The 25,558-nt window shown below is 40.0% G+C and overlaps 1 protein-coding gene across 1 annotated transcript; it reads left to right on the top strand.

Moving 5' to 3' along the window:
* The first annotated feature begins 1,096 nt into the window (after positions 1-1,096).
* LOC137284394 (uncharacterized) lies at positions 1,097-25,012 on the top strand. The gene is made up of 23 exons (XM_067816185.1): positions 1,097-1,294; positions 1,590-1,666; positions 3,439-3,554; positions 4,379-4,468; positions 4,866-5,006; positions 5,432-5,544; positions 6,580-6,680; positions 7,007-7,101; positions 7,824-7,939; positions 8,088-8,212; positions 8,608-8,700; positions 8,860-9,032; positions 10,455-10,550; positions 11,168-11,296; positions 12,687-12,839; positions 14,638-14,722; positions 15,364-15,476; positions 16,155-16,311; positions 16,548-16,685; positions 22,552-22,737; positions 23,622-23,834; positions 24,431-24,544; positions 24,860-25,012. The coding sequence occupies exons 1-23, from the start codon at positions 1,197-1,199 to the stop codon at positions 24,985-24,987; spliced, it is 2,850 nt and encodes a 949-aa protein (XP_067672286.1). The 5' UTR covers positions 1,097-1,196; the 3' UTR covers positions 24,988-25,012.
* Positions 25,013-25,558: the final 546 nt, after the last annotated feature.

A 25,558-nucleotide genomic window follows, 5' to 3' on the forward strand; every position in this document is an offset into this window, starting at 1 on the left:
CCATTGGTGTGTAATGTTGCTGATCTAACAAATATCATTAAGAACTCCTTTTCTGGCGTTATTATCCAGGAACAGGCATTATCATCTATAACAATGATCTTAGGACGCGCGTGTTGTAGCAGAGTAATGATTACACATAGGTTTACAACGATCAGGTGTATGTGTGAAGAGTGGAGCACATTCATGCCACACATCTTTCACCCTCTCTCAATGAGGGTGGTTTTGTTCGATTGATGTTGTCAATGTTATCATAAAAATCAATTTGACAATCACCAAAGGTTATGTATTCTTGGAATATTCACCTTTTGGTAACATGCAGGCAAAAGTCTCTATCGAGATTAATAAAATTAATTACGCTGTAAATACTTGTTGTTTAAGTTTTTGTGAGATGTATACATACATGTTTGTATGCCAGCTAATCATACATGCAGACCGGATAAGAAAAGATAACAAATCAACAAAATTACATAACATATGTTAATCTCTCTGATCTAGTCATACCTTCAGAACCCTGAAGATCCGTATAAGGATCCGTAGCTCAGTCTTTGAGAAAATACCAAGTCTAAGACCAAATTTGATCTTAACTCCTAAGACTGCCCCTGAGTAGACTTAAGACAATATTTGTTGCAATAAACATGGCTGAAGTGATTCGACTCGTTCGTCGGCTTCGTTCTAGGAGAAAGAGACTACATATTCAAAGGACATTCAGGGATCGTTTCAACCGTATGGAATTGTACAACGACGATCACTATTCGGGCGATACTGATTTCGTCGTTTTACCATTTTTTTCATAGTTGATTTAATCGGCGATGAACTTGCACATCCCACTCAGCGTTCTCACAGTCTCCCACCCATCATTCAACTACTGATATTCCTTCAGTTTGTTGCGACTGGTGCTATTCACCTTTTAGTTGCACAGTCATTTTCTGTAAGCAAGGCAACAGCCGGCAGGTGTGTCCGAAGAGTGGCAGATTCACTCTGCAGACTCGCCTCCCGATTCATCGCATTTCCGACAAACAAGCAATATTTTATGTCCACTGACGAATATTTACTGGTGTGTGTGTTCTAGCTTATCGTGTATGTAGACCAGCTAAGTAAAGATAACAATTCAACATATGTAACATGTGCCAAATTCCCTGTGAAGACCTAGCTACACAGTGGCATTTCTGTTCAGGGGACATAGTGAATCTGTGACCATGCTTGGGTTTGTGGTGTTCATCACATTTCTGACATGTTCGTTTGGGAAGACGGTGGAGTTGTATGTGTCCCCCATCGGCTCCGACAAAAACACAGGGTACGTCTGTCACCAATAAGGATAGATCTCGACAGATAAATAGCGTTTTATGGATCTCAGAGAAAAGAATGCACCAGTATTGACATCAACGGATCTTACTATTGCAGTCTATATTGTACTTTTTCTTGCATAATCGCAGATCTTGGTCATGAAGTCAAGAAAAAATATATGTTAAGGAGATACTTTAAAATAGTTAGAGCGAATCAGTCGGTAATCCTTTACGAAATTCATACGAAGGAGGTTGAGGAAGAGATCTAGAAATTACGTTTTAACCCACACCAACTCCTACACCTAGGTTAGATGTACACCATCCGGTGAAGACTCTCCACAGAGCACTTCAACTGTTGGAATCACCCGGGATAAAAGGAAACGGTAAGCAAATGTTTGTCTTTCTATGCCAGCTGTAAAAAGCATGTTTGTATTTATGTGATAGCTGTGACACTAAGAGCAGATGAATATATTCTATAAGAATAAATATATATTCTTTTCAAAACAGCGAAGGGCAATTTCACTTTAAATTTACGATTGAATGAGTGCAACGCCACTTGCAGTGCCTCATGGCCATGGTTATCTGTACAGTAATGCCCATGATTATCTGTACAGTAATGACCATGGTTATCTGTACAGTAATGACCATGGTTTTCTGTACAGTAATGACCATGATTATCTGTACAGTAATGGCCATGGTTATCTGTACAGTAATGCCCATGATTATCTGTACAGTAATGACATGGTTATCTGTACAGTAATGGCCATGGTTATCTGTACAGTAATGACCATGGTTATCTGTACAGTAATGGCCATGGTTATCTGTACAGTAATGGCCATGGTTATTTGTACAGTAATGACCATGGTTATCTGTACAGTAATGCCCATGATTATCTGTACAGTAATGACCATGGTTATCTGTACAGTAATGCCCATGATTAACTGTACAGTAATGACCATGGTTATCTGTACAGTAATGCCCTGGTTATTTGTACAGTAATGACCATGGTTATCTGTACAGTAATGCCCTGGTTATTTGTACAGTAATGACCATGGTTATTTGTACAGTAATGGCCATGGTTATCTGTACAGTAATGGCTATTAAAAGATGATTGGGGGAAATGTGCATGTCTACAATTTTCATTTTCAATATAAAAAGAAATATTACAACTGTGTGATGCATGGTGATTGCCAAAATCAGTGGTCTAAAGTGATTCATCAACCTTCTTTGAAACTGTCAAAATCAAGAATGACACCCCATGCACACGTATGGGGCTGCTGCGTCATGAGTTGTATTATGGATGCTGACAAATGAAGTGTGTGAGTTGATATTTAACTCCACATCGGCAGTGTTTATGCCATATCGTGACGAGAAAATGTTTGGCATTAAATGGAATACGTGTATTGTAGAAAAACCTGTCGTCAAAGGACAGTAGAAGAACTAGAATATCACCATCACTTAAAACTAGCGTGGAAAGGTAAAACTAATTGCACTATTGGGACAATACAATATAAAAATTGGGATAGACATTGTCAACAAGTGAAGGTACATCACCATGCCAAGGTCCAAGAACTAAGCGCTCTTCTAAATTTATTACTTTCAAAGTACCGCACATGTAAGCGAGATGCATTACAGTGTACCCCGCTGTCAACGGCAAATCATTCGGTACTTCGAGGTAGTACGTCACTATCTCCAATAACATTGACTCCGCATGATGTACGGACGTTACCGATGTTTTGCTAAAAGGGAGATAACTCTAAGTTTGTTTTGTCGTCTGTGAAAAGTATCGATGGCATCGGTGGCCTCGCATTCCAATAAATAAGTGTTTTGACAAAACGTTCAGATGTAGTCCCTGTGAATATTAAAAAGGGGAACTGCACCGCGCCGATTTTACTAAGACAATTCTTTCCGGAAAAACAGCAAGATGAAATATTCCTATTCACACAGGTTGGTTGAAGTGTACGACCCGGTACCCATGTTTCAAACAGTTCAAAATTAACATTGAGGTTTTCGGTAAGGGAAATACGTTCGTTATTGGTCCCTCGGGACCCATGGGTTGGTGTACCCTCCATGTTAACATAAACAAACATCGATTTTACATCAACCCATGCCCCCCTAGTGACCAGTGAACAACTTATGATATATACATTGACAGCCATCAACGTTGACATGATGAAGGGGTATTATGACCTCCCGACAACTCTCCACTTCACACATGGCTACCAGTCTCCAGTCACCTTCAGGGCATACCAAGGACAGGAGGTGCACGTGGTATGTATGTCTACCAAGGACTGGTGGTGCATGTGGTATGTATGTCTACCAGGGACAGGTAGTGCACGTTAGATGTACATTTGCCAAGGACAGGAGGTGCATATGGTATGTACGTCTACCAGTTACAGGTGTACGTAGTGGTGCACAGGTGGTGCACTTGCTACGTATATTTACCGAGGACTGGAAGTGCACGTGGTACGTACGCTTACCAGGATCGTGAGGTGCACGTGGTATGCATGTTTACCGAGGATTGGAGGTGCATGTGGTATGTATGTGTACCAAGGACAGGAGGTGCTCGTGGTACGTACGTTTACCAGACTCGGGAGGTGCACGTCGTATGTATGTTTACCAGGGACAGGAGGCGCATATGGTATTATGTTTATCAAGGACAGGAGGTTATGTGGTACTTATGTTTGCCATGGACATGAAGTGCGCGTGCTACATGTGTGTACCAAGGACATTAGGTGCATGTGGTATGTATGGTTTTCCACAGGCGTTGACTACAATCTTAGAGATATTGATCTAGACAGATAATTATATACGCCCCAGGTACCTTTGTGGGGCGATAAAATAGGTAGGCAGACATAATATTTGCATGACACATGACATTTAAGCGATTCGGGTATTGTCGAAAACTATCATCGGAACACGTGGACAGTGTGTACCAGGTCGCTCGCTTCATGTCAATAGATTAATCGAATGAAAGCCAAATGGGTGTTATGTTTCGCTATGATATTCACTGACACATTGCACAAACAAAAGCAGCGTCCTTGCCGGTTCGTTTACATGCTGATGATGGTGTCAAACCGATCCCATTGGTTTAGACAGGTGGAAGTCGTCTACCTGTCAATCAGTTCAAGGACGTCACTGACCCAGCGCTTCTACGTTTATGGGGCAAGGACGCTCAGAGACACGTGAGTCAGTGGCGGTTTGTGTGACTTACGTAAGATGTCACACGGGCAGTGTTTCGGACAAACAGCATTGATAAGAAATATACTAGCAAAATAAGCTGAAATCTGTCCACAAAACACAGTAAACAGTCTAAAGCAAATGTGTATTTATTAAGTACGTGGTACTGTATAAGTACAAAATATTACAATGCATTTCAGTACATGGTAAAACGAAATATGGTTTTGATAACAAGAACAACTGGATCGCTGAACTGGTTGGATTGTTAACCACTGTTTCTTTTTTCTGTATAATTGTGAAAAAATAACAATTAGAGGACGTTTCAAACGACGAATGCATGTTAACTAACAGAGATTTCCTTGTTATGATGTCAGTGCTTAGCTTCAAATAATTATTTGGCAGATCAAACAGATTCACCTGCCATCTGTAGGAATCGCAAACTATGGTCATTTGTCCTCCTACGGTTGGTATATCTACAGACATGCCCCTTTGGAGCTGTTCATCAACGGTGAACCCCTCACCCTGGCAAGGTGGCCAAACCACGTAAGACACGGACACTTTACATTGAGTAATGTGTCGGAAAGGGACACAAGTAGCGATTAGGCGTGTTACAAACATGTATATGCTTGTTCTTTTGGATCGGAAAGAGACAATTGTGTGCAGCTTAAAATCTGCAAAAGTTATTGGTAAATCCATTAGATGTTACGCATGTGACAAAACTAACGATGTGTAGTACGTCAGGAGGCTATGATCAAAATTTTGTTAGTAAACCAAACACACAACAATATTTAGTGTGTACACACCGGTACATACACCGATATTTCCACCCGTTCGCGTTGATTCCCTGGTATCAGGCTAACTGCACCCCGGCTAACTGCCTCCCGGACATCTGTCCCTTGACAACTGGAGGGGACAATGGACGCAGTTGTCCAGGAGGCAGTTAGCCTAGGCCCGATTCCCTGCTGCAGGACTTCATAGATATCACGGCTGTGCCAGATAGGTATGGATACCAGTTCTCATACAACACGAACCGTGACTCGAGGTGGGCGAATGAAAAGGAACCATGGGCATATGGGTTCTGGTGAGTCTTTCTCACACTGCAATGTGACTCTTCTGTTTCAAGAGATGCGTTTTCCAGAAACCCATATAAGATATAAATAAACGGTCAAATTGGCGTTAGGCTTGTAATGATGTCGTTGAAATGGAGTTTGATACAATTCTCAGTTAAGCAAATCTTACTTATCCTTTGCTTATTCATTAATTTCGAGCATAACAATCCATTGACAGTATGCTCTAAGCGGATAAAAAGACATCGTCGGCAATATACTAGCATGCACAGGCAACCGTCCTGCCTCGTACATACATTCATAAATACGGCATCCTAGTGGTGTAATTTTCGCTTCCTGCTCGCACTGTTCGTTATGAAGGGCTCTTTCGGTCACCCACGTAAAGATTTAACTACTTTGGTATGATGAACATGGTTACACATGACTTTTACACAGATGTTAAACGAAATATTCCTGCAAGATTGGCACCGCGCCCTGTTTTTGTCGAGGAAATGTTTTTTATTATAAACAGCGAAAATCCACTACTGAAACTGAAACCTACCTCAAGGTTATAAATGTGAAGAATTTACGGTAGCAAGACTAAGAGACTCACACCATGATCTCTTTGTGGAAACAGGAAGGCACACAAATATCTCTAGGGAAAATAGCTATTGTAAACTTTGTATTATGCATATCATACAAGACAAATATAATCTACCTCCTGTATGTCCATTGCAGAGAAAACAGAGAAAAATATGTGTCTAATTATTATAATAGACACCCAAACACTCATAAATTTATCGCTCTACTGACTTCGAATAATTCTCTAATTCCTCGAAATGTATCAGCATTTATATTCAATGCTTCAAACTTTAGAAAGGTTGTCATGTCTTAATTGTGTCATGTAATATTCACGTACTGTGTAATTGCACAACACAGGCTTGTGGCCTCCTTAGTAGAGAACGGATTGAAAGCCTCTTCTGTACAAATGAAACAAATCTAGATTCATATTTATAATTATATATATGTTTATTCTGAAATAATGTCAATATCATATTTCATATCATTAGGTACTGGAGCTGGGCTGACTACTCTGCGAAGATAAGTGAAATAAATACCGCGAATCACACCATCACATTGGCTTCCAAAGATTCCCATGGTATGCGACCAGGTAAGCTTCAACGCTGAAGGTAACACACCCGTTACTAGTTCATTATTCAAAGGGGTGGTGGGTAGCCTGTTGGTTAAAGCGTTTGGTCGTCACGCCGAAGACCCGGTTTCGATATGGGTACGATATGTCAGTAACACATGCTTGTCGTAGGCGGCGACTAACTGCTTCTAGCGGTCAGGCTCGCTGACTTGGTTGACGTGTGGTATGACGCACATGCTGTTGATCACTGGATTGTATGGCCCAGACTCGATTATTTACAGATCGTCGAAATGTAACTTTAATATAAACGGCAATCAATCAATAATATTGTTGTGATGCTATATTAGGTGTCTATAACCATGGCAACTTGACCGGACTCGCGTTCGCCAACCAAGGTGGCTACTTCCGGGTTATGAACATGATCTCGGAACTTGACGAGCCTGTGAGTTTCAAACTGGACATTATATTCAAACAGAAACTATGATTTGCGCTTGTGTGTCCACTGACGTTCCTGAAGCGATCTCAGACCTAGTGTAAATTAAATAATTTCAATACGGCAATAACAGCCTTGAAACGTCGTTAAGAAGGGTTGAAAAATTCAATCCTTTCCAAAGTGCTATGTATTCTTGCTTTTACCCAGATTTTAAATACATTCTATATGTATTTTAAAGACTACATACCATTATGCAAAAGACGTACACAGATGTAAATCGTGCTTCAGGTTCAGCAGTATGTGTCTAGCTACATTAAGCACATGACATCACTACAGATCTGTAGTCTAGACTATCACCACAAATAAGTTCGTTTTGTTTAAATAACACAAACTGGGTGTGAAATCTAAATGAACGGACCGCTGAAAATCAATCATGACACAACATACAAGCATGTGTTGCGGTAACGTCAGTACTCGTCATACACAAAACGTGCCCCAATAGATAACAAACAACGGAAGGTGGTGTAGCCCAGTGGATAAAGCGTTCCGGGTTCGATTCCCCTCTTAGATACGTTGTGTAGTGTCCCATGCCGAGATATTGCTAAAATCGGCGTAGACCCACTCACTCACTACAAACAGCCGTAGTTTTAAGACGACTTCATACGTATGGTGTTATATTCTGACAGTACATGTTCATCTGACGTCATCGGATGCTGTGTCCTTTGTTGCAGGGAGAATACTACATAGACAGAAGTACGGGGATTCTGTATATGTGGCCCAATACAGAGACAGGTTCTTTGACGTCATCAGATATTGTGTATGCGTCAGTGGTTGATGACTGTATCAAGTAAGTCTAAATACGTCATGGAATTATCCACCAGTTCGTCCCCTATAGTTCCTTCAAACGTGTTTTGGTTAAAACGTGATATTTTACACATCAAACTGTCTGTATGTCATTAATGAGCATTTTCCCATTTCACAAATATGTTTTTCAGACTTGACCCTGGTGTGTCCAACCTGAGGTTTGAGGACTTTACCCTGGAAGCCTGTCGACACTTCGGAATCAACGCCCAAAACGTGTCCAATGTAGAACTGCGGCAACTGGAGCTGAAAAATACAGGTAAACAATTAACAACCGATTGACAATGAAATTACGATATTTCTAGCATACTGACTTCAAACATTGTGCAGAGTGAGTAATCACGATTTCACTCATACCTTGTCACATCTTTACTATACCTAGCCCTGCCCTACTCATATGTAGTCACGCCTTCACTCATACCTAGTCACGCCTTCACTCATACCTAGTCACGCCTTCACTCATACCTAGTCACGCCTTCACTCATACCTAGTCACGCCTTAACTCATACCTTGTCACACTCATATCTAATCATACCTTCACGCATACCTAGACTAGTTATTACATTGTTTCACCATCTACCCTCTACCTTTTCGCATTGTTTTCCTTTCTCTCCCTGTTTCATTTAGTCATTTACCAAAAAACCTGTATTCCAGGTTCCTACGTGTTCCACTGTGGAGGAGACTGTCGGTTCGTCACCGTGTCCAGGTGTGAAATACATGATGGAGATGGAGGCATTGAAATATTTGGTAACTCTTGTTGCTGGTGTTTATCTCATCTATATCTTTCGGTATGCGTTTAGTCTGTCTGCTGACGTCATGGTGCATTGAATTGTAAAGTGCAAAAGTATATTTTCAACATTACAACTTACATGAATCATACATTGCTAGCTACATGGATATTCTTAGGCGGTGACCGTGTCAACCTCATCGCCTCCGGTAACGTGGTGGAAGACAACCATATATGGCGGTACAGTCGGGAGGGGGCAGTTGGACAGAACGCTGTGCACAGTGTTGGAGTCAACAACCTCATACGATACAACCACATCCACGACGGTCAATATGCTGCCATCAAGTTCGACGTATGTACACTTTCACGAATATGGGAATATTTATAAATTGTTCGTGTTGTACAACTCTTCACACATTCTGGCAAAATATGTGTCATTCCATTGTTTTCTTCCACAACCACATTAGCGAAAGAGTTGAATGTATTATCACACATTGTTTGAAATACGAATGCGATGTGGCTCCAACATCAGACTGTATGAACTGATGGTTCTAAATAACATCTCGAAAGTATCAGGAATTATCTTAGCATAATACAAATGTTAACCAACCAGTGGAGTATAGTATGATTCCTATTAGCTTTCCAAGATTTGGTTTGAACATGTTGTTTCCGTAACTTGTCCACAAGAGATTGGATCGGCAAAGCAGCATCAGTAATAATCAATTTTACCGTCAGTAAATAATACCAGATTCATAAAAACCAAGGCATGATTCATTTTGCTTATATATACACCAGTGTGTGTAATGGCGTAAACATGTACTGAGTAAACATTTAAAGTCGCAATATGTGACTATGACACCTACTGATTAATAAAGACTATCTTTAGTGATATGTCAAACCGTGACTATGACACCTACTGATAAGTAAAGATTATCTTTAGTGATATGTCATGCCGCGACTATGACACCTACTGATTAATAAAGCATATCATTAGCGATATGAAAACCTATCAACAAAGGGCATTAAAATAAGTAGAATATCACACGTTTTAGATTTAAACAAGCAAGTAACCATACAATAAATATTCTCTAACCGAAACTATGGGGACTTACATTACCTTTGCTACCGGCATGACCCCTAGCTGGATTTATATGACCCCCTCAGGTGTTGTTAATCTGATTCAGCCAGCACTGAAACTAACATACTGTATGTGTATGAGAACCCGGTAGACATCTACAGAGGGAAAGAGGGGGAGATCACATGAAGGCGCAAGTGTTCCTATACTTATTTTCCAAGGTTTCATCAAAAGCTTTGTATCGCACATGAAGAAACCTGGAAAAAATATAGGGACACATGTGAGCGAGTAAAAAATTATAGTCACATTGGAAATATTTCATGGCGTGACTTAAAAGTTTATAGTCCACACTAGACACAATTAAACTGTGAAAACCTGACAACGAAGAGCAGTAAAATAGGGAAAGCAGGGAACACGCGTGCTTTCATGTGGTCCCCTATTTTCTTTCCATCTTTAGGTATGACCCTTACCTGGATTTATGTCATCCTCTCAGATGTTGGCCATTATGAACAAAGATAGCCATGAACTAAAGTCTTCTTGTATTGTGTAGGCATGGGGGATAAGCTTTATACACCTATACATTTTTGTAATCAGGGTTTAATCTTATTGTTTGTTAAAAATGATAAAATCATGAACGGATGCCTAAAGTTTTCAATATCGTTTTCAATATGAATATATATAAAGTATCTTGGTCTCCAGGGTAACGACCACGTGATGGAATATAATCACGTCCACCACAACTGCCTCAATGCCAGCGACTGTGGTGCTTTCCATGCTACAAGGAGTTGGTCTTTCGTAAGTCCTCATCTTCCTTGCCTTGTTTGATATCATACGTTCACAAAGGGAAGTGACTGTATGCCTAACGCCAATTCAGTGTAATTTAGTGTAATATCATGGCGGGTCCACTTAGTGTACGACAAACTGCTTAATAGAAACCCGTAAAGATCTGGGATAGAATTGGTCTTCAGTAACCCACGCTGTGAAAAGGCGACTGACGGGATTTGGTGGTCGGCTCGGTGATTTGGTTCACACATATCATCATATGCTGATTGCGTAGATCGATGCCTATGATCTTGATCACTGGATTGTCTGGTTCAGACTCAGTTACATGTATTTACAGACCACCTCCATATAGCTAGAATATTGGGATTAACGACAAACCAATCAACCGACCAACCAACCTCACTAGAAACCATAAACCAAAGATGGTATATATCTATAAGACATTTGAATGGCTATGCAAACAGTTATATGTTAATTCATTTGGCTGAATATCATTTAAACTGAAAGCTACACTAGCCTGAAGATGTTTCAGACTTCCAGATTGTGTATTCGTCATCCGCATATGTAGTACATATGAGCCATGAAACAGACTCGAAATAGCTATGCTCCTTGTAACTATTACCTGGCAGCGAGGCAACAAGATCCGGTACAACCACATCCACGATACCATCAGACTAATGCCGGGAGCTTCTGTGAGAGGCGTCATGCTGGATGACCAGTACTCCAGCGTCACCATTGAGCACAACGTCTTCTACCGCGTAAGTTTTATAATGTGAATACTGTGTACACGCGAAGCTCGTACTGCACAACACAACGTTAAAACGTATCTGCCATGTAAAATCACGGGGCGATAAAGACGGATTAGACAAAGAACAGGAAGTGACGTGCGTTGGATCTACATGATGTGAAGTGAGGTAGTATTTTAAGTCACATCGCTGGTATTTCAGCCATATCGTGACTAAAGAATGGCATCATGGCTGCTAGATACATATCTGAAATGAGTGACCCGTGGATGACACGTCATTGTATTCAAATTGTTTAGATCGATGCTCATGTTGTTGATCATTGATCCAGTTGTTGATCATTGATCCAGAATCGAATACATACAACCGGCCTTTATATAGCCGGAACAAACATACAATAAACTGATATGTGTCCACAGCAGGAAGAACTACCTATGAAAATCAGCCCAGCTGTTGAGATACTCCAATTGTTTTTACATAAAGGACCGAGAACTGTTTCCATGGTCAGCTGTATGAGGGGTGTCCCAAAAGTGGTCGGCCTCACCTGGGGAATTGAAACTGCTTTTAAGTCTTGTTTTTTCTACATATACTCTTAAATGAAAGTACGTGAACCTGAACTTTGGAGTCGAGAAGAAAGAAAACTCTTTGAGGAACGTTACATTGACCTATCTATGCAGAATCATTTCACGCTTTCACCACATGTAGACACAATGTATGGGAAGAACGAGCACAACGTGGGAGCCTCCTAAACGTGCATGGGGTGTCATTATGAATCTTGACGTTTTTCAGGCAGGTCGATAAATCACTGCAGACATTTTTTTCCGATAATTATCCTGTATCTGTGCATGGTCAGGGATCCAGGGTCAAATCACACACTAGTGACTGAAACTTGTAAACCTGAAATTTTCATTTCATACTCCAGTCACCTAACAAGGGGGATAACTGAACAAACAGCTTTGCTTTGAATGAAAGCCATGTGGTGATGAATTTTCAAAACATCCATTCTTATTGTATCAACACTGATTCAACCCTATATATCTTCCAATTTCGGCAATCGTACATTGAAAGTACAGTTCCCTAATATGTTTGAGGAGTGTACTATCTGTCACGTTCACGCAAATTGCTTTTGTCATGTTCCAGCCTCACGATGCCCGTTTTCTTTGACTTTTATTCTTGCTAACGTCTTTAACCACATATGTGAAATTCTGGATATGTCTTTGCTTATGATTTCTTCAAAATAAAAGCCCAGTTTTTCTTACATTGGACATCGAGAATATAGTGAGGCCGATCACTTTTGGGACACGCCTCGTAACCTGTCACCACGACGAATGACAGTGGCTGTGCGCAATATATGTGCATTATTCATGTACTGAGTGTATGTAATAGTGTCCCTTGCATTTTGTAGAACGACATCCATGCCAACATTGGTGGCGGTCGTGACAACATCATCCGCTACAACGTCATGTACGACAGTGTATCGGAGAGTATACAAGTGGACGGCAGGGGGGCAACGTCGCAGTTTGACTTCAGAAACAAAACACTACAGAGAGACCTAGCTGTAAGACAATGACTAACCATAACTATACATGTGTATGTCATATCCATAGTGATATTTGGGGCTAAATTGTGAAGCATGTCACTTATAAAGCCATGAACCGGTTTCAGATCAAGTAACTGAGTCCTGACCTTGTGGTGTCGCCTACGCCAAGCGATATATAATATATACTGAACAGCAAAAGAAACGCAAACTTTTTCTCAAGTTTCTTAAGATGGAGGCATGAAAATGAAGGCTTACTTTATTGAGATTTCATTATTGTAGCAGGGCGTGGAGTCATCCCATCGATGACATCCTTACCTTGCCAGCTTGCTGACGGGATTAACCTCTTTGGTCATGTGGACAAGGCATCCGACTTCGGAACAAAAGGTCCGTCGTTCGAATCCCATCACGGGACTCGGAAATTTTTTGGCCGCGACATCGGTGCCCAACATTGGTGGGGCTGAGCACGTTCATATCATATGAGAGGAAAATAAGTACCCAACTATGTAGCTCTGGACGTGCCTTCTGTTGACAGGGGAGTATGAAGCAAGGCGTGGAGTCATCCCACAGATGACATCCTTACCTTGTCAGCTTTCTGACGGGGTTAACCTCTTTGGTCATGTGGACAAGGCATCTGACTTCGGAATATAAGCACCGTAGTTCGAATCCCATCACGGGACACAGACATTTTGTGGCCGCGACATTATATTTTCGAAACTTGCGTTTCTTTTGCTGTTTAGTATACTTCAGTTCACCCAGACGTAGATGGGTCAGTTAAAACGTTTAGAGACATCAGCAGTAGTTCAGCCATATCGTGACTAAAACAAACTGTGCATCGATACGAAATAAACCTTCATGGTTATATCTGCCAGGAAACGTAAAGTCACTATAATGTCACAGACATAATTACAACTGGAAGCATTAACATAGAATATAGGACATAAATGAATAAAACCGGGCTATACATCGCCTGCAAATTAAGGTAGAGACCCATACTAGTGCGTTAGTTTCAGCTTATAGTCACATCCAAGGTATGAATTATATTTGGAAAGTCACTAAACAGGAGGGATAGTTAAGTAAAATGTTGCTAATCAATTTCCAATATCACACTTTACTGGTCCTGCAAATATCCATATTAAAATGCAACAAAATGCTCAACTCTAGTAAGCTTTTTGTACAGATCTTCGTGTGACAAGTGGTAATCACTAATTTAAACATTTAAACTGGCACACAACTGTAAAATTAAACCACAATTACGGACAAGACAACATAAAAACAGGCTATAGATTGCCAAGAACTGACGGCAGATCACCGTGGGCATTACAGTACTATTGCTTTCTGCACTGACCCATCTGGATTTATATGATCCCTTCAGCTGTTTTTCGGTTGTTCAGCCACATTTCTAACTGGTGATAGTTTTGACCTAATTCTGCTTCTTGTTTGTCATCATATATTCAAAGCCAAACTGCGGGTGAAAAATCACCAACTCTATCTCTAAAGATAGTTTCTTGATCTTAAAGAAAAAGAATTATGATTACGAATTAAGAAAAAGAACCAAAAGAAAAGAAAGAAAAGAAAAGAAAACAAAGCGAAAAAACCCAACAAAAACAACAAAAACTCAAAAACCACAACACAAAAAGAATTCTGGTTGCGAATTTTAAAAAAATTACGAGGGTGGTTTAGATATGTCTTGTGTAGCATTATCATTATCATTATAATTTACTTGATTAACCATTTCGTATGTAATATAATAACAGTGATTCGATCTCCAATGCAAGTACGAAAATATACAAAGAAAACATCCCACTCTTTTCTTCAGTCTGTTGCATACCCAAATGCCCTGTGGACAGCAAAGTACCCCGAAATGGCGACGCTGTTCACAGGAACGCCGCGCTATCCAGAAGGTAGCTACATTTATTACTCACCTGTTCAAGATGTCACTTCTTAATAAATCTACAGTGTTATAGTTCATTGTGTAATAACATCACAGCTGCACATTGAACATTACATCGCGTGCTGCCGGACCCATTTGCAATGGGCCACATGACCAAGTGTACGCGTGGCTCATTTGTTTTTTAAATATGTTGCCATACTGGACATTATTTAGTATTCTCTATATACAATGTGTATATGACGGAGGTGAGGAATCATAACCGCTTTCCATGTACATGTCCAGGTGTATATCAAAGGCAGATAGTACATGCTTGGAACAATGAAATCGGCCACAATAATACGAAACGTTTGAATGTATGTGTTCAGGTGTATATGGAAGGCAGATACTGTATGCATGGAATGTGTGAGCATCGTCCTGCATTTCTACTAATGTATCTATATCTGCTTGCGTTTGGCGTAGAATTGGCCATCCTTTAAATAGATATCGATAAAAATATTAAGAAACTCTTTCAATGTATGTGTTCAGGTGTATGTGCAAGGCAGATATTGTATGCATGGAGTCTGTGTGTATCCTTCTGTGTTTCTACTCATGCATATATCTCTTCTTGTGTTTGGTGGTATCAGACCAATCATACTCTACTCGGATTCACAGGTAACCAGATCTACAAGAACGTCTTCTGGAACAGGGGGAGTCAAAAATGGATTGTCTACACAAACATACAATTTCTTGACAGAAGGTACTTCGACTCCCATGATAACCATATGGTAAGTAGTCCTATCATCATCGTTATCATCATCGTCATCATCATCATCATCATCATCATCATCATCAAACTACGAAGGTTGATTGAGTCTGAGATGGAAGGAGGGTAAATCATTTGTTTGGGGATTGCTGATTATATCATAGGTGAGTGGGTTTACCTTTACCCTAATATTAGCAATAATCAAGGAATATTACGCCGGAGAACACCAAACCTAGGCTCTAGATATAGTACCTATATTGGGTATAGAACCCGGGTTTTTCTCGTGACAAAGGTGTCAGCTCATTGGGTTGAAGAGCATTTAACACACTCACCAGTAACAGCACGATCTGCATCTAAGATGACGTTTCTACGTGGTCGTAACATCATGCTTTAAGTTAAGTCTACATGAACGTCCAACTTTGCATACAGAGGAAATGATTTTAGCATTTGAGACACATTCGGTAATGGCCACCTGTAATGGTCAAGTACAAGCTTCTTGTCTTACAGGGGCACGTTGACAATGTGGTGGGAGCTTTCCTTTTTGCAGAGATGCGTCCTATATTGGTTCGCCAGAAACCTATGATTATGTAATCGTGTCCCAAACGACTGACTCAAAACCAGAAGAGAAGAAGAAGATATCGAGAAGACACAATCATAATTACTACGTTGATCGATTCTAATGCTGTGTCTCTGGTTTTAGGCACGTCGAAAATCAGACTTTTACGCCCCGGATAATGGTGATTTACGACTTCGCTGCAGCGCCAAACAATGGGCAAATGACGTTAACTTTCAAGAACCAATATCTCTGAAAGACGTTGGCCCACGTCAAAGCACAGGTCCAACTTACATGAGGACAGGTTAGGGACATAATAGCCAGCATATATGCAACAGAGTCGTTGTTGGTCTTATGTAAAAGTGTTCGTTTTTTACTCTAAGGAAATATACTCTTATAGTCTTATAGTCGATCATTCAGTTACACAAAATTGGGTCCTGTCCATATCAATACTTAAGGTTAATTAAGGACTGAATGCACATACATATATCTTTGTCATTGTATATCTCACTGCGACTTGTAATGTGTATTTTGCCTCAGTGTTACCAACATTCCCAGCATCTCCAACTCCAAAGCCATGTGATCAGTCTACAGTTGCTCCGGAAACGAAGGTTCCTGCAACACCGTATATCTCGGACGGGTCTGGACCAAATGTGTTATACCCTAACATTACAGAAGGTTAGGTGAACGTTCGACTCCACTAGTTAGCCTGGTGATGGTGAACTAGGTGAAGTAGGTGAACTAGAAGGGTGATCCAGTGGGCTGAAAATGATTAGTGATAACTGAACTCCCTATCCCGACGCCACGATCATCCGAACCCTACACTTTTGCAAAGAAAAGTGAGTGAGTGAGTTTAGATTTAACGTCACATCAGCAATATTTCAGCCGTATCGTGACAAAACACAAGTTAAAACTACATAAAAAGTAAATGATAAAACACTGTCAACTATGGACAGTAACATAACAACTATATCACAGATTTCAGTTGAAAAATGAACTCTAAAACATTTTAACATTCATGACAATATCATATAAAAACATAGACTATAGACTGCCAACAACTGAAGGGAGATCACCATGCCAGGGACCATAGGGATTACAGTACATTAGCTTCCTGCATGGACCCTATCTGATTAGACAGAGATTAAATCATATCCATAAATTAATATATACTGAAGGTAAAATTTGAAGCAACACTAAATGTTTAGTTATATCCTACAAAAATCTACATCATTGTTCAACTCCTGAATGCAATTTATCATACGCCCAATATGTTACCTTAACATCTAAGCACATGTTTTGCACGTGCATTTCTCAGCATACTCGTGCACTAAACAAATGGAAAGGTGGTGTCTGATTCGTGAAAACACGATATTGAGCACAGGGTTTTGAGAACTGCGTTCGTGGTGAAATGGCGCGAAATCGGATGTCTGAAGCTCAACATGGCAAATTGTTGGCATGAAAAACGGTGGAATGTCTTTGAGACAGATAGCGAACCGTATGAATGTTTCTCATTGCGTTGTCAGTAGACTCTTAAAAAAATATCGCCAGACGGGCGAGGTCAAGGTCAGACCAAGTCAAGGTCGTCCACGAAAGACGTCTGCAAGGTATGATCGCCTGTTGCTACGGATGGCACATGAAAACCCATTCCACTCCACTAACCAGTTGCGTCAGAGCTGGCAGCATGCAACTGGCGTTAACGTTTCGCGGGAACTGGTTAATAAACGTTTACTCCGTGGGGGTTTAACAGCACGCAGGCCTATGAAAAGGCCCAGATTGACTGATCGTCACAAACATCAACGTTTGTTATGGACTCAGCAACGTCAACGCTGGAACTTACGCACATGGCGTAGGGTAATACGGTTCGATGAATCCAGGTTCAATCTCTACGTTAGTGACGGAAGTCGCCGAGTTAGACGTGGCAACAGAGACGAACCTAACCCACGATATGTTGTGCCTACAGTAGCTTAGGGTGGTGGATCAGTGATGGTGTGGGCAGCCTTTACCTACGACGCCAAGGTTGATATCAAAGTTGTCCAAGGGACAATGAATACTGCAAAATACGGTCGTGACATCATTTAAAACACCGTCGTTCCATTCATACACGCTTATCCAAATGCTGCCCACATTTACCAAGATGACAATGCTCGTCCTCATAGGGCTAGGCTTGTTCAGGACCTTAAACAACAACATGGCATTGATTCTATGGATTGGCCAAGTCTGAGTTCAGATTTGAATCCAATTGAACATGTCTGGGACGCTATTGGGAGGCGTATTTATCGTCGTGGTCAACCAGTTAACAATCTCAGAGAGCTTTGAGATGCAAATGTGTACGAATGGAGCCGCCTTCCTATGCCTTTCCTGAGGAACCTGGTACTGTCTATGAGAAGTCGTTGTCAAGAGGTGATTAACAGTCATGGCGGATACACCCGTTATACACCCGATTCTGCATAACTTTTGACGCAATTAATGACGTCATTCTGCTTCTCTGAATGCCATAGAATGTTTCCCGAACACTTACTGTACAATAATATGGACCTTTCTTCAATGAATTGACAAACATTTTCAGGTAACATTTCAGTGATTTGACACACCTGTAAAGAAAGTGCTGCTGTTCAGTCAACTGAAAGAAATGAACGTTTCCTTCCTTATGTTGTCATTATCTATACCTCTTCCTCTGTATATGTCATAGATATGTATAGATGTGAGAAACCCTTACTTTTGCATAGAATCGAATATATCTAAATTAAAGATCGTGAAATATTGGTGCTGCTTCAAATTTTACCTTCAGTTTAATCTATATTCTAAGGGTAGAAAGAATGGTATGTTTAAAGTTACTGTGAACGTTTTAGGACTTTTGTACCCCTACAGTCTACATGCACAGCAACTCAGATGCTCATTTAAACTACCAATAGTAAAATATATATCTATTTACAAATCAGATATCAAAATTTATGCAACAATTCAGTTTCCCTTAAAAATTTAATGATTGAGTGATACTTGACGTTAAAGAGAGCCCAAACTGTTTTGACACTGAATTACGTATACTTGTGATGGAAAACCCAATCAAACAGGACATGCTTGACTCACAAAAGAAACATCTGGAACATGTTTTCGTTCTGTTTTGATATTCATTTCGCTGAATTCTGAATCACTGTATATAGCTATTTTCCTTTCTTCCGCTTTAGAACAGTTGAGAGATCCTGCATTGCTAACCTATTATGTAAAATCAAATTTATTGCTATGCCTGCCGATAACCCGATCTAGTACCCGCACGTACATCCACATAACAACAGGAAATCAACAAGACGTATGGTTAATGACATAATGCAACACCATGTGGCAATCGGGTTACTCAGCTATTTCACGTGTTCTAGTAGCAATAGGAAATGTTTGAAAATCAGTAGCTTACGTGCTAATAAACATGTATTATTCAGGTTCCTTAGTCTGTCGTACAGACCCTGAAGTATATATATCCAAGAAAGCCCACGCAAGTCTAGAAAATGTGGCAAGTCTAGATTTCAATAGCTTCTGAAAATGAAGTCGCAGGGCTCCATTTCATTGTATTATTTTTTTTCTCACTATGAACGTTTTTTCAGTAAAATATGTTCATTTCAGAGATAGTTTACAGGTTCCTGTGAAACTGAAATTGCGTGTAACATACTATGATTGGAATTGAAAGCTTCTTGCGACTTTTTGTTCTTGTGCCTGCTTTAATCACATGCTACAAATGGTGGTATCATCCTGATTTTACTATTGTTACTACAGCTTGCTGGTGACACTGAATCTAATCCAGGTCTTGTTGTTCAGACACACAACTTGTCAATCTTTCACTTGAATGTTAGAAGCATTCGGAATAAGCAAGCTTATTTGTCAGAATTTCTATTTGAATATAATGTTGTTTGTTTAGACACAAGTATAGATAATGAAACATTAGCCTGGGAAAACTTTCATGACCCGATACGTAGAGATAGAGATGCTTTTGGGGATGTGGTTATGATGTATATTTCTCGACATTTAACTTTTGACAGACTTCCAAATCTTGAACATTTGTGCGATGAATCTGTATGGGTTAAATATATATCTTCCTCAAAAGCCATTAATCATATGTACAGTTTACAGGCCTGAGCGTAATGCTGCCAACTTTTGGAGCAGATTTGACAATAGTATTGAAAATGCTTTAGATATTTCAAGTAAAGTTACTTTTGTCGGTGACTTGAATGAAAATTTACTTTCCACAGCCAAACTGAACCTAACACATATCTTTCTCAGAAACAACTTACGTAATATCATAACGGAACCAACACATGCCACCAAGACAACCAGCACTCTACTTGATCCAATAGTTGTTAGTGATGAAGTTGATGTTGAAAGTGTTGTTGTTGATTTTGACAGCAATATAAGTGATCACAAAGGCACGTTTGTCCACGTTTATGTACATGTATCAACCAAAGTTGCCTATCCCAGAAAGGTTTGGTGTCACAGTAATGCTGATTATGAAAAACTGAACGCACGTGTTAGCAGTACTCACTGGGTGTCACTGTTTACTGACTGTTCCAATTTTGAAGATGTTTTCTGTATATTTTATGAACGTTTTAATGATTATACTAAACAATGTATTCCTTCTAGAGTCGTGATGATAAGACCTAAAGACAAACCATGGTTTGACTCAAATATTCGACGTGAAAGTAGGAAGCGGGATCGACTGAGGAAAAAAGCCAAGAGAACACAAAATGAAACTGATGTTATGAAATACAGAAAGCAGTGTAATAAAGTCAATAACAAAACGTTATTCAAAATTGCACTTTTATTCAAATCTTGGTGAATTTTTGAAATATTCGAACTTTATGGTGTTACATAATTTGATCAAGACGTCAGGTTCTGCTTCTTTCATTCCCGCCCTGGAAAGAAATGCTGACGAAGATGGTCCATCAGCTTTGTCAGATTTTGATAAAGCTAACATGTTAAATAAATATTTTGAGTCTATATCAAATTTAAATGGTGCCGATACCACTTGTTCAACACAGTTTGAAAAGCGTATCGATGTGAAAATAGAAATTATTAAAATCGAGGTTAATGAGGTTTCAGATATCATTATCATTTTACCTTTTTAAGAACGCTCCTGGGCCAGACTAGATTAGTCACCACTTACTCAGAAAAAGTGTTACTTCCGTTAGTCCTGTTTAGTGCATATTGTTTAACTTGTCACTTAACTTGTGTGAGTATCCTCAGCAATGGAAGCATGCAAATATTATGCCCTTGTTCAAGAAAGGTGATCATTCGGTTGTGTCGAATTATCGCCCAATTTCACTCATTAGTTGTGTTGGAAAGTTATTTGAAAGAGTTGTGTTTAAGCATGTTTATAATTTCTTTGTGTCTAATGATCTTTTATACAAATACCAGTGTGGCTTCCGGAGAGGCCATTCTACCGTGCAACAAAGTGTAGAAATGTATCAACAAATTTGTACATCACTTGATAACACAGAATACTATTGTATGGTCTTTTGCGATGTACCAAAGGCTTTTGACAGAGTTTGGCACAGAGGGCTTATGCTTACATTAGAGATGTATGGAGTTCGCGGAAAGCTCCTTGATTGATTTAACAGTTATGTAACTGGTCGAAATCAGTCAGTTTTTGTTAATGGGTCGCTATCCAAGCCTGTGGTATTGAAAGCAGGAGTTCCCCAGGGATCATTTCTAGGCCCTTTTTATTGTGCATGTAAACGAGAAAGCCGATAAGTTACATTGTATAACTCGGCTTTTCGCTGACGACACTTCATTGGGAACATTTTCAAAGGACAAACAGGTGATGGAGAGGATCATGAATGAAAATCTTGAACTGTTAAGTGATTGGACAAAGGCCTGGTTAATTTCTTACAATCCGGAAAAAAACTGATGCTATATTATTTACTTTGAAAGATGGCCGAATTGGCAACAATTTTAAGTTTGATAGCTGCAATATAAAAACAGTCCACTTTCATATTAAACATTTGGGTTTAACCTTCACGTCTAATGGACGCCGGCATCGTCATATTGAAAACATTGTTCAAAAACATCTATAATGGTCGGTGTATTTCGGAAATTAAAGTTCCTACTAAATAGAACAAGACTATCCAAAATATACACTGTATTCATCCGTGTGCGCATGCAAGGTATGGGATGGATGTTTGGTAGAACAATCCAATAGACTGGAGAAACTCCAGCTTGAAGCAGCTCGCATTGTTACCGGTCTTCAAAGAAATGCATCTTCCCGTGCGTTGTACTACGAAACTAGACGGGATGAACTTTCCGAGAGGAGGAGAAAACGAAACTAACATTATTTTATAAAATTCAAAAAGGTCCGACACCAGGGTTTCTACAAGATTTACTCCCACTTGTAGTAGGCAACCAGACAAGTTATGAGTTAAGAAATTATGATAACTTTACTCAACCATGTACTAGACTACTAAAATATGTTTAAATCAATCATTCATTTCGCAGCCATGGGTCTCCTCGTTTAAACAAAATACTGGATACGCCTCTTAAATTGACTAATCATTTTCAGGGTGTTGGTTCATCACTGACCAGTGTCCGAGACATCCTCGACCCCGTATGCTCCGGGACACGGGTGACCAGAAGAATGACTCTGTGTGGACACGGGAGGCAAGGTGTCTCAGTCGGGCTGTCGACCAGTGGAAATACTGTGGATCTAGTATCAGCCATTCACTCACGGCTGTGTTCGGTCCAACAGGTTGGTACACAAATACAGAACCGGGTCGGTGTGTAGGATGGATTGTAGTGACAAATACATTCAAAACAGAATGTGACTTGTCTAAATCATGATGGCACAAGTCTAATGTGTAAAATTCCAGATAGAAACAGTGCAATGGTACTCTAGCAACAGTTACTTCTAAACCAATGAAACTATGAGGCCAAGAAACTTTGCTCTAGTTGAAATTCAAATCGTTTCGCATGAATTATTTAAACAACGAATAACATGAGTCTTATAGAGGCCTTGACCCTCTAAAGGCCTCTATACTACTAATATGGTCTTTTGGACGAATGTGTACATCCGGTCCCTAAGCCAGATATACATTATGTGATTGTTGTTTTTTTTTTGGTTTTTTATTTAACGCTGCACTAAGCAATATTGTAGCCATATGGCGGCTATCTCTTCAGAGAGTCTATAGCATCGCAAAATATGGACAAAATGTTTCGATTTGTCAAACAAAACCATTTTATGTTCAAGTACCAAATGTCATTTCTAGAAGTCATTAAATGTCTAATCATGGTTTGTGTGGCAAATAGAATTAAAATCTCTTGCACAAATTACTATATCATTTTTGGGAGCAAATTCCGGGTTGAATATGGAATATTTGATGTTTAAAGTTTCAGGAAATGTCCACTTAATGACTCGCTTATTGTAATTAATTGGCACGAGAACCCAGTGATCGACATCATGACCAGTCTGCGCAGTTGAGATTTGATAACATGCAAGACCCAGTTCAACCTATGAAAACTACGCTATTTGTAACTTATAAGGTACAGCACGGTACACAACAGCAAGTCACGTTGACCTAAGAGACCATAAAACTGTTTATATGAACGTGATGCAGATGATGGACTCTCTTTTAGGAGCTATGACCGTTGCCGGAAGTGGGTGCTTCATGGCTTTTGAACAATGCCCTAAACATCCCGCAAGACCCGGACTTCATCATGATGTTTATGCAGAACGTACACAGAATGCCAGTACAAACATCGACGGATGTTTATCACGAGCAAGGGCTCAGTGGGCGTATTGCGGAGCCGACCGCCGGTATCCCGTCACGAGTTTATTCCTGCCTACAGGTTAGTGCACTCGATTCATATTTTCACATACTGTAAGCCCGATTCATATATTCAGGCAAGAGATATATATAGTCGAGCCCTAAAGTCTCGAAGTTGGTTAACGTTTCGAACACTCGAATTGTTCCCTACTTCCCTAGATCCGGACCAGTTCTACACAACGACAAGATTGTTTTCTGCACGATTCGAAAATGACGGTTATTAGACGGTTGTTCAAGATTCCGTAACGTGTGTACCCATCGTTGACATAACTAGAGACCACTACGTCTATTGACATTGACCAAATTAAATTAGAAAGGGCCATAATGTTTCATCAAGTTGATTAAAAGTATGGGGCTGAAAATGGAGACCATAAATTATGTCCCAAGGTGCAGAATAACCTTTGTGGCAGGTGTTCTTTTGTTACTGAGGCACCTGTATACAAAGGGTGGTGCGCTGTTGACCCATATCACATGTACCGTTTGCTGACGAAGGGTTGTTATATGCTCTTGCATATCTTACCTGTATAACAGGTATTGATTTCTGGTGATAGGTGCCGATGTTTTAGCATCTGTATGACGTACGTAACGGACACTAAAAGTGATCACAACATATTGCAGGTGCTGTCCGCAGTGCAGGTGCTGGATGTTGGATCAAGATATCTTCCTGTCCAGCCGATAAACATCTGAAACCATTCTTCTATGATGCATGGGGGGCCTCCAACATAGGATCAGGTGAACATTTCTGCCCAATGAGTTAAAGAAGAAAAGATATTTACTGCGTCTTGATAACAGGTCTTGGTTTTAATGTCTGCTTGATCGATAGCTATATCTCTTTTTGTCACTGACATTGTCTATATTATAAGATATAAAAGGTGTGCCGAAGATTTTTTTTACCTGCACGCTGAATGTGTGCTTATTTGACATGGAGGTTGTCCAAGATGGCTACGCATCAGCCACTAAATTTTGAAGGAAACAGACGAGTAGCTGATGGAGCTTTCACAGAACGCTGTTTCATGAAATTGGCTGAGTGCATAAACATATTTCCAGATGGCCTTGAGGACGAGTGTTTCGAGAGGGCGACATTCTTCTGGCAACATTGTGGCTCTCACAGGAACTTCCCTGTCACCGCCTACTTCCGACCGCTAGCTACTCATAAACGTGTACCATCGAGCTGAATACATTCTGAAGAGCATTGAAATATATACTATTTCGTTCTGTTTTGCCACTGCATTGATTTACTTTACTGTCTTTGCACAAGCCAGTCGTTAAAAAAACAACTATTGCGATAGCGAATAGTCTGGTGCGACATAGTATTCTGATAGCAATTGTCTTTTTCAACATGCTACTGCAATTGTCTAATGCGACCACCGATTACAATAGTTTTTCTCTCCTTGATTTATCTCATTTGACGTCCTTTCCCAAATGGATGTTTAATTAATATGAAATGAAAACATGCTGAAGTCTCTTTTAGTAACCTACAAGAAACTTGAAACACAAACCAAGTAAAAGGTTAAAACATAGAACTGAAGCTGCAAGCCTCCACCCAAATAGCCTGCATTATGCGCAAGAAAATTACTAAACTATCGATAGTCACTCACGCTATCGATGCATCGATAGTTTTTCGTTTCTACCATCGATTAATACCTATTGGAGATTCAACAAATTTAATCCAAATTTAGTCCTCTGAAAACCACTGCTGATCGTAATTTGCGACCGAATTGGGCGAAGTGTTTCTTGTGGGCTGCA

Source organism: Haliotis asinina, chromosome 1 (genome assembly GCF_037392515.1).
Source record: "Haliotis asinina isolate JCU_RB_2024 chromosome 1, JCU_Hal_asi_v2, whole genome shotgun sequence".
In the NCBI taxonomy this organism is placed as follows: domain Eukaryota; kingdom Metazoa; phylum Mollusca; class Gastropoda; order Lepetellida; family Haliotidae; genus Haliotis; species Haliotis asinina.

Excerpts from the sequence above, each read along its gene's own strand:
- LOC137284394 (XM_067816185.1), top strand. The coding sequence starts at position 1,197 with ATGCTTGGGTTTGTGGTGTTCATCACATTTCTGACATGTTCGTTTGGG. Across the intron at positions 11,297-12,686 it reads AGCACAACGTCTTCTACCGC|AACGACATCCATGCCAACAT; the intron begins GTAAGTTTTATA and ends TGCATTTTGTAG. Across the intron at positions 15,477-16,154 it reads ACTCCCATGATAACCATATG|GCACGTCGAAAATCAGACTT; the intron begins GTAAGTAGTCCT and ends CTCTGGTTTTAG.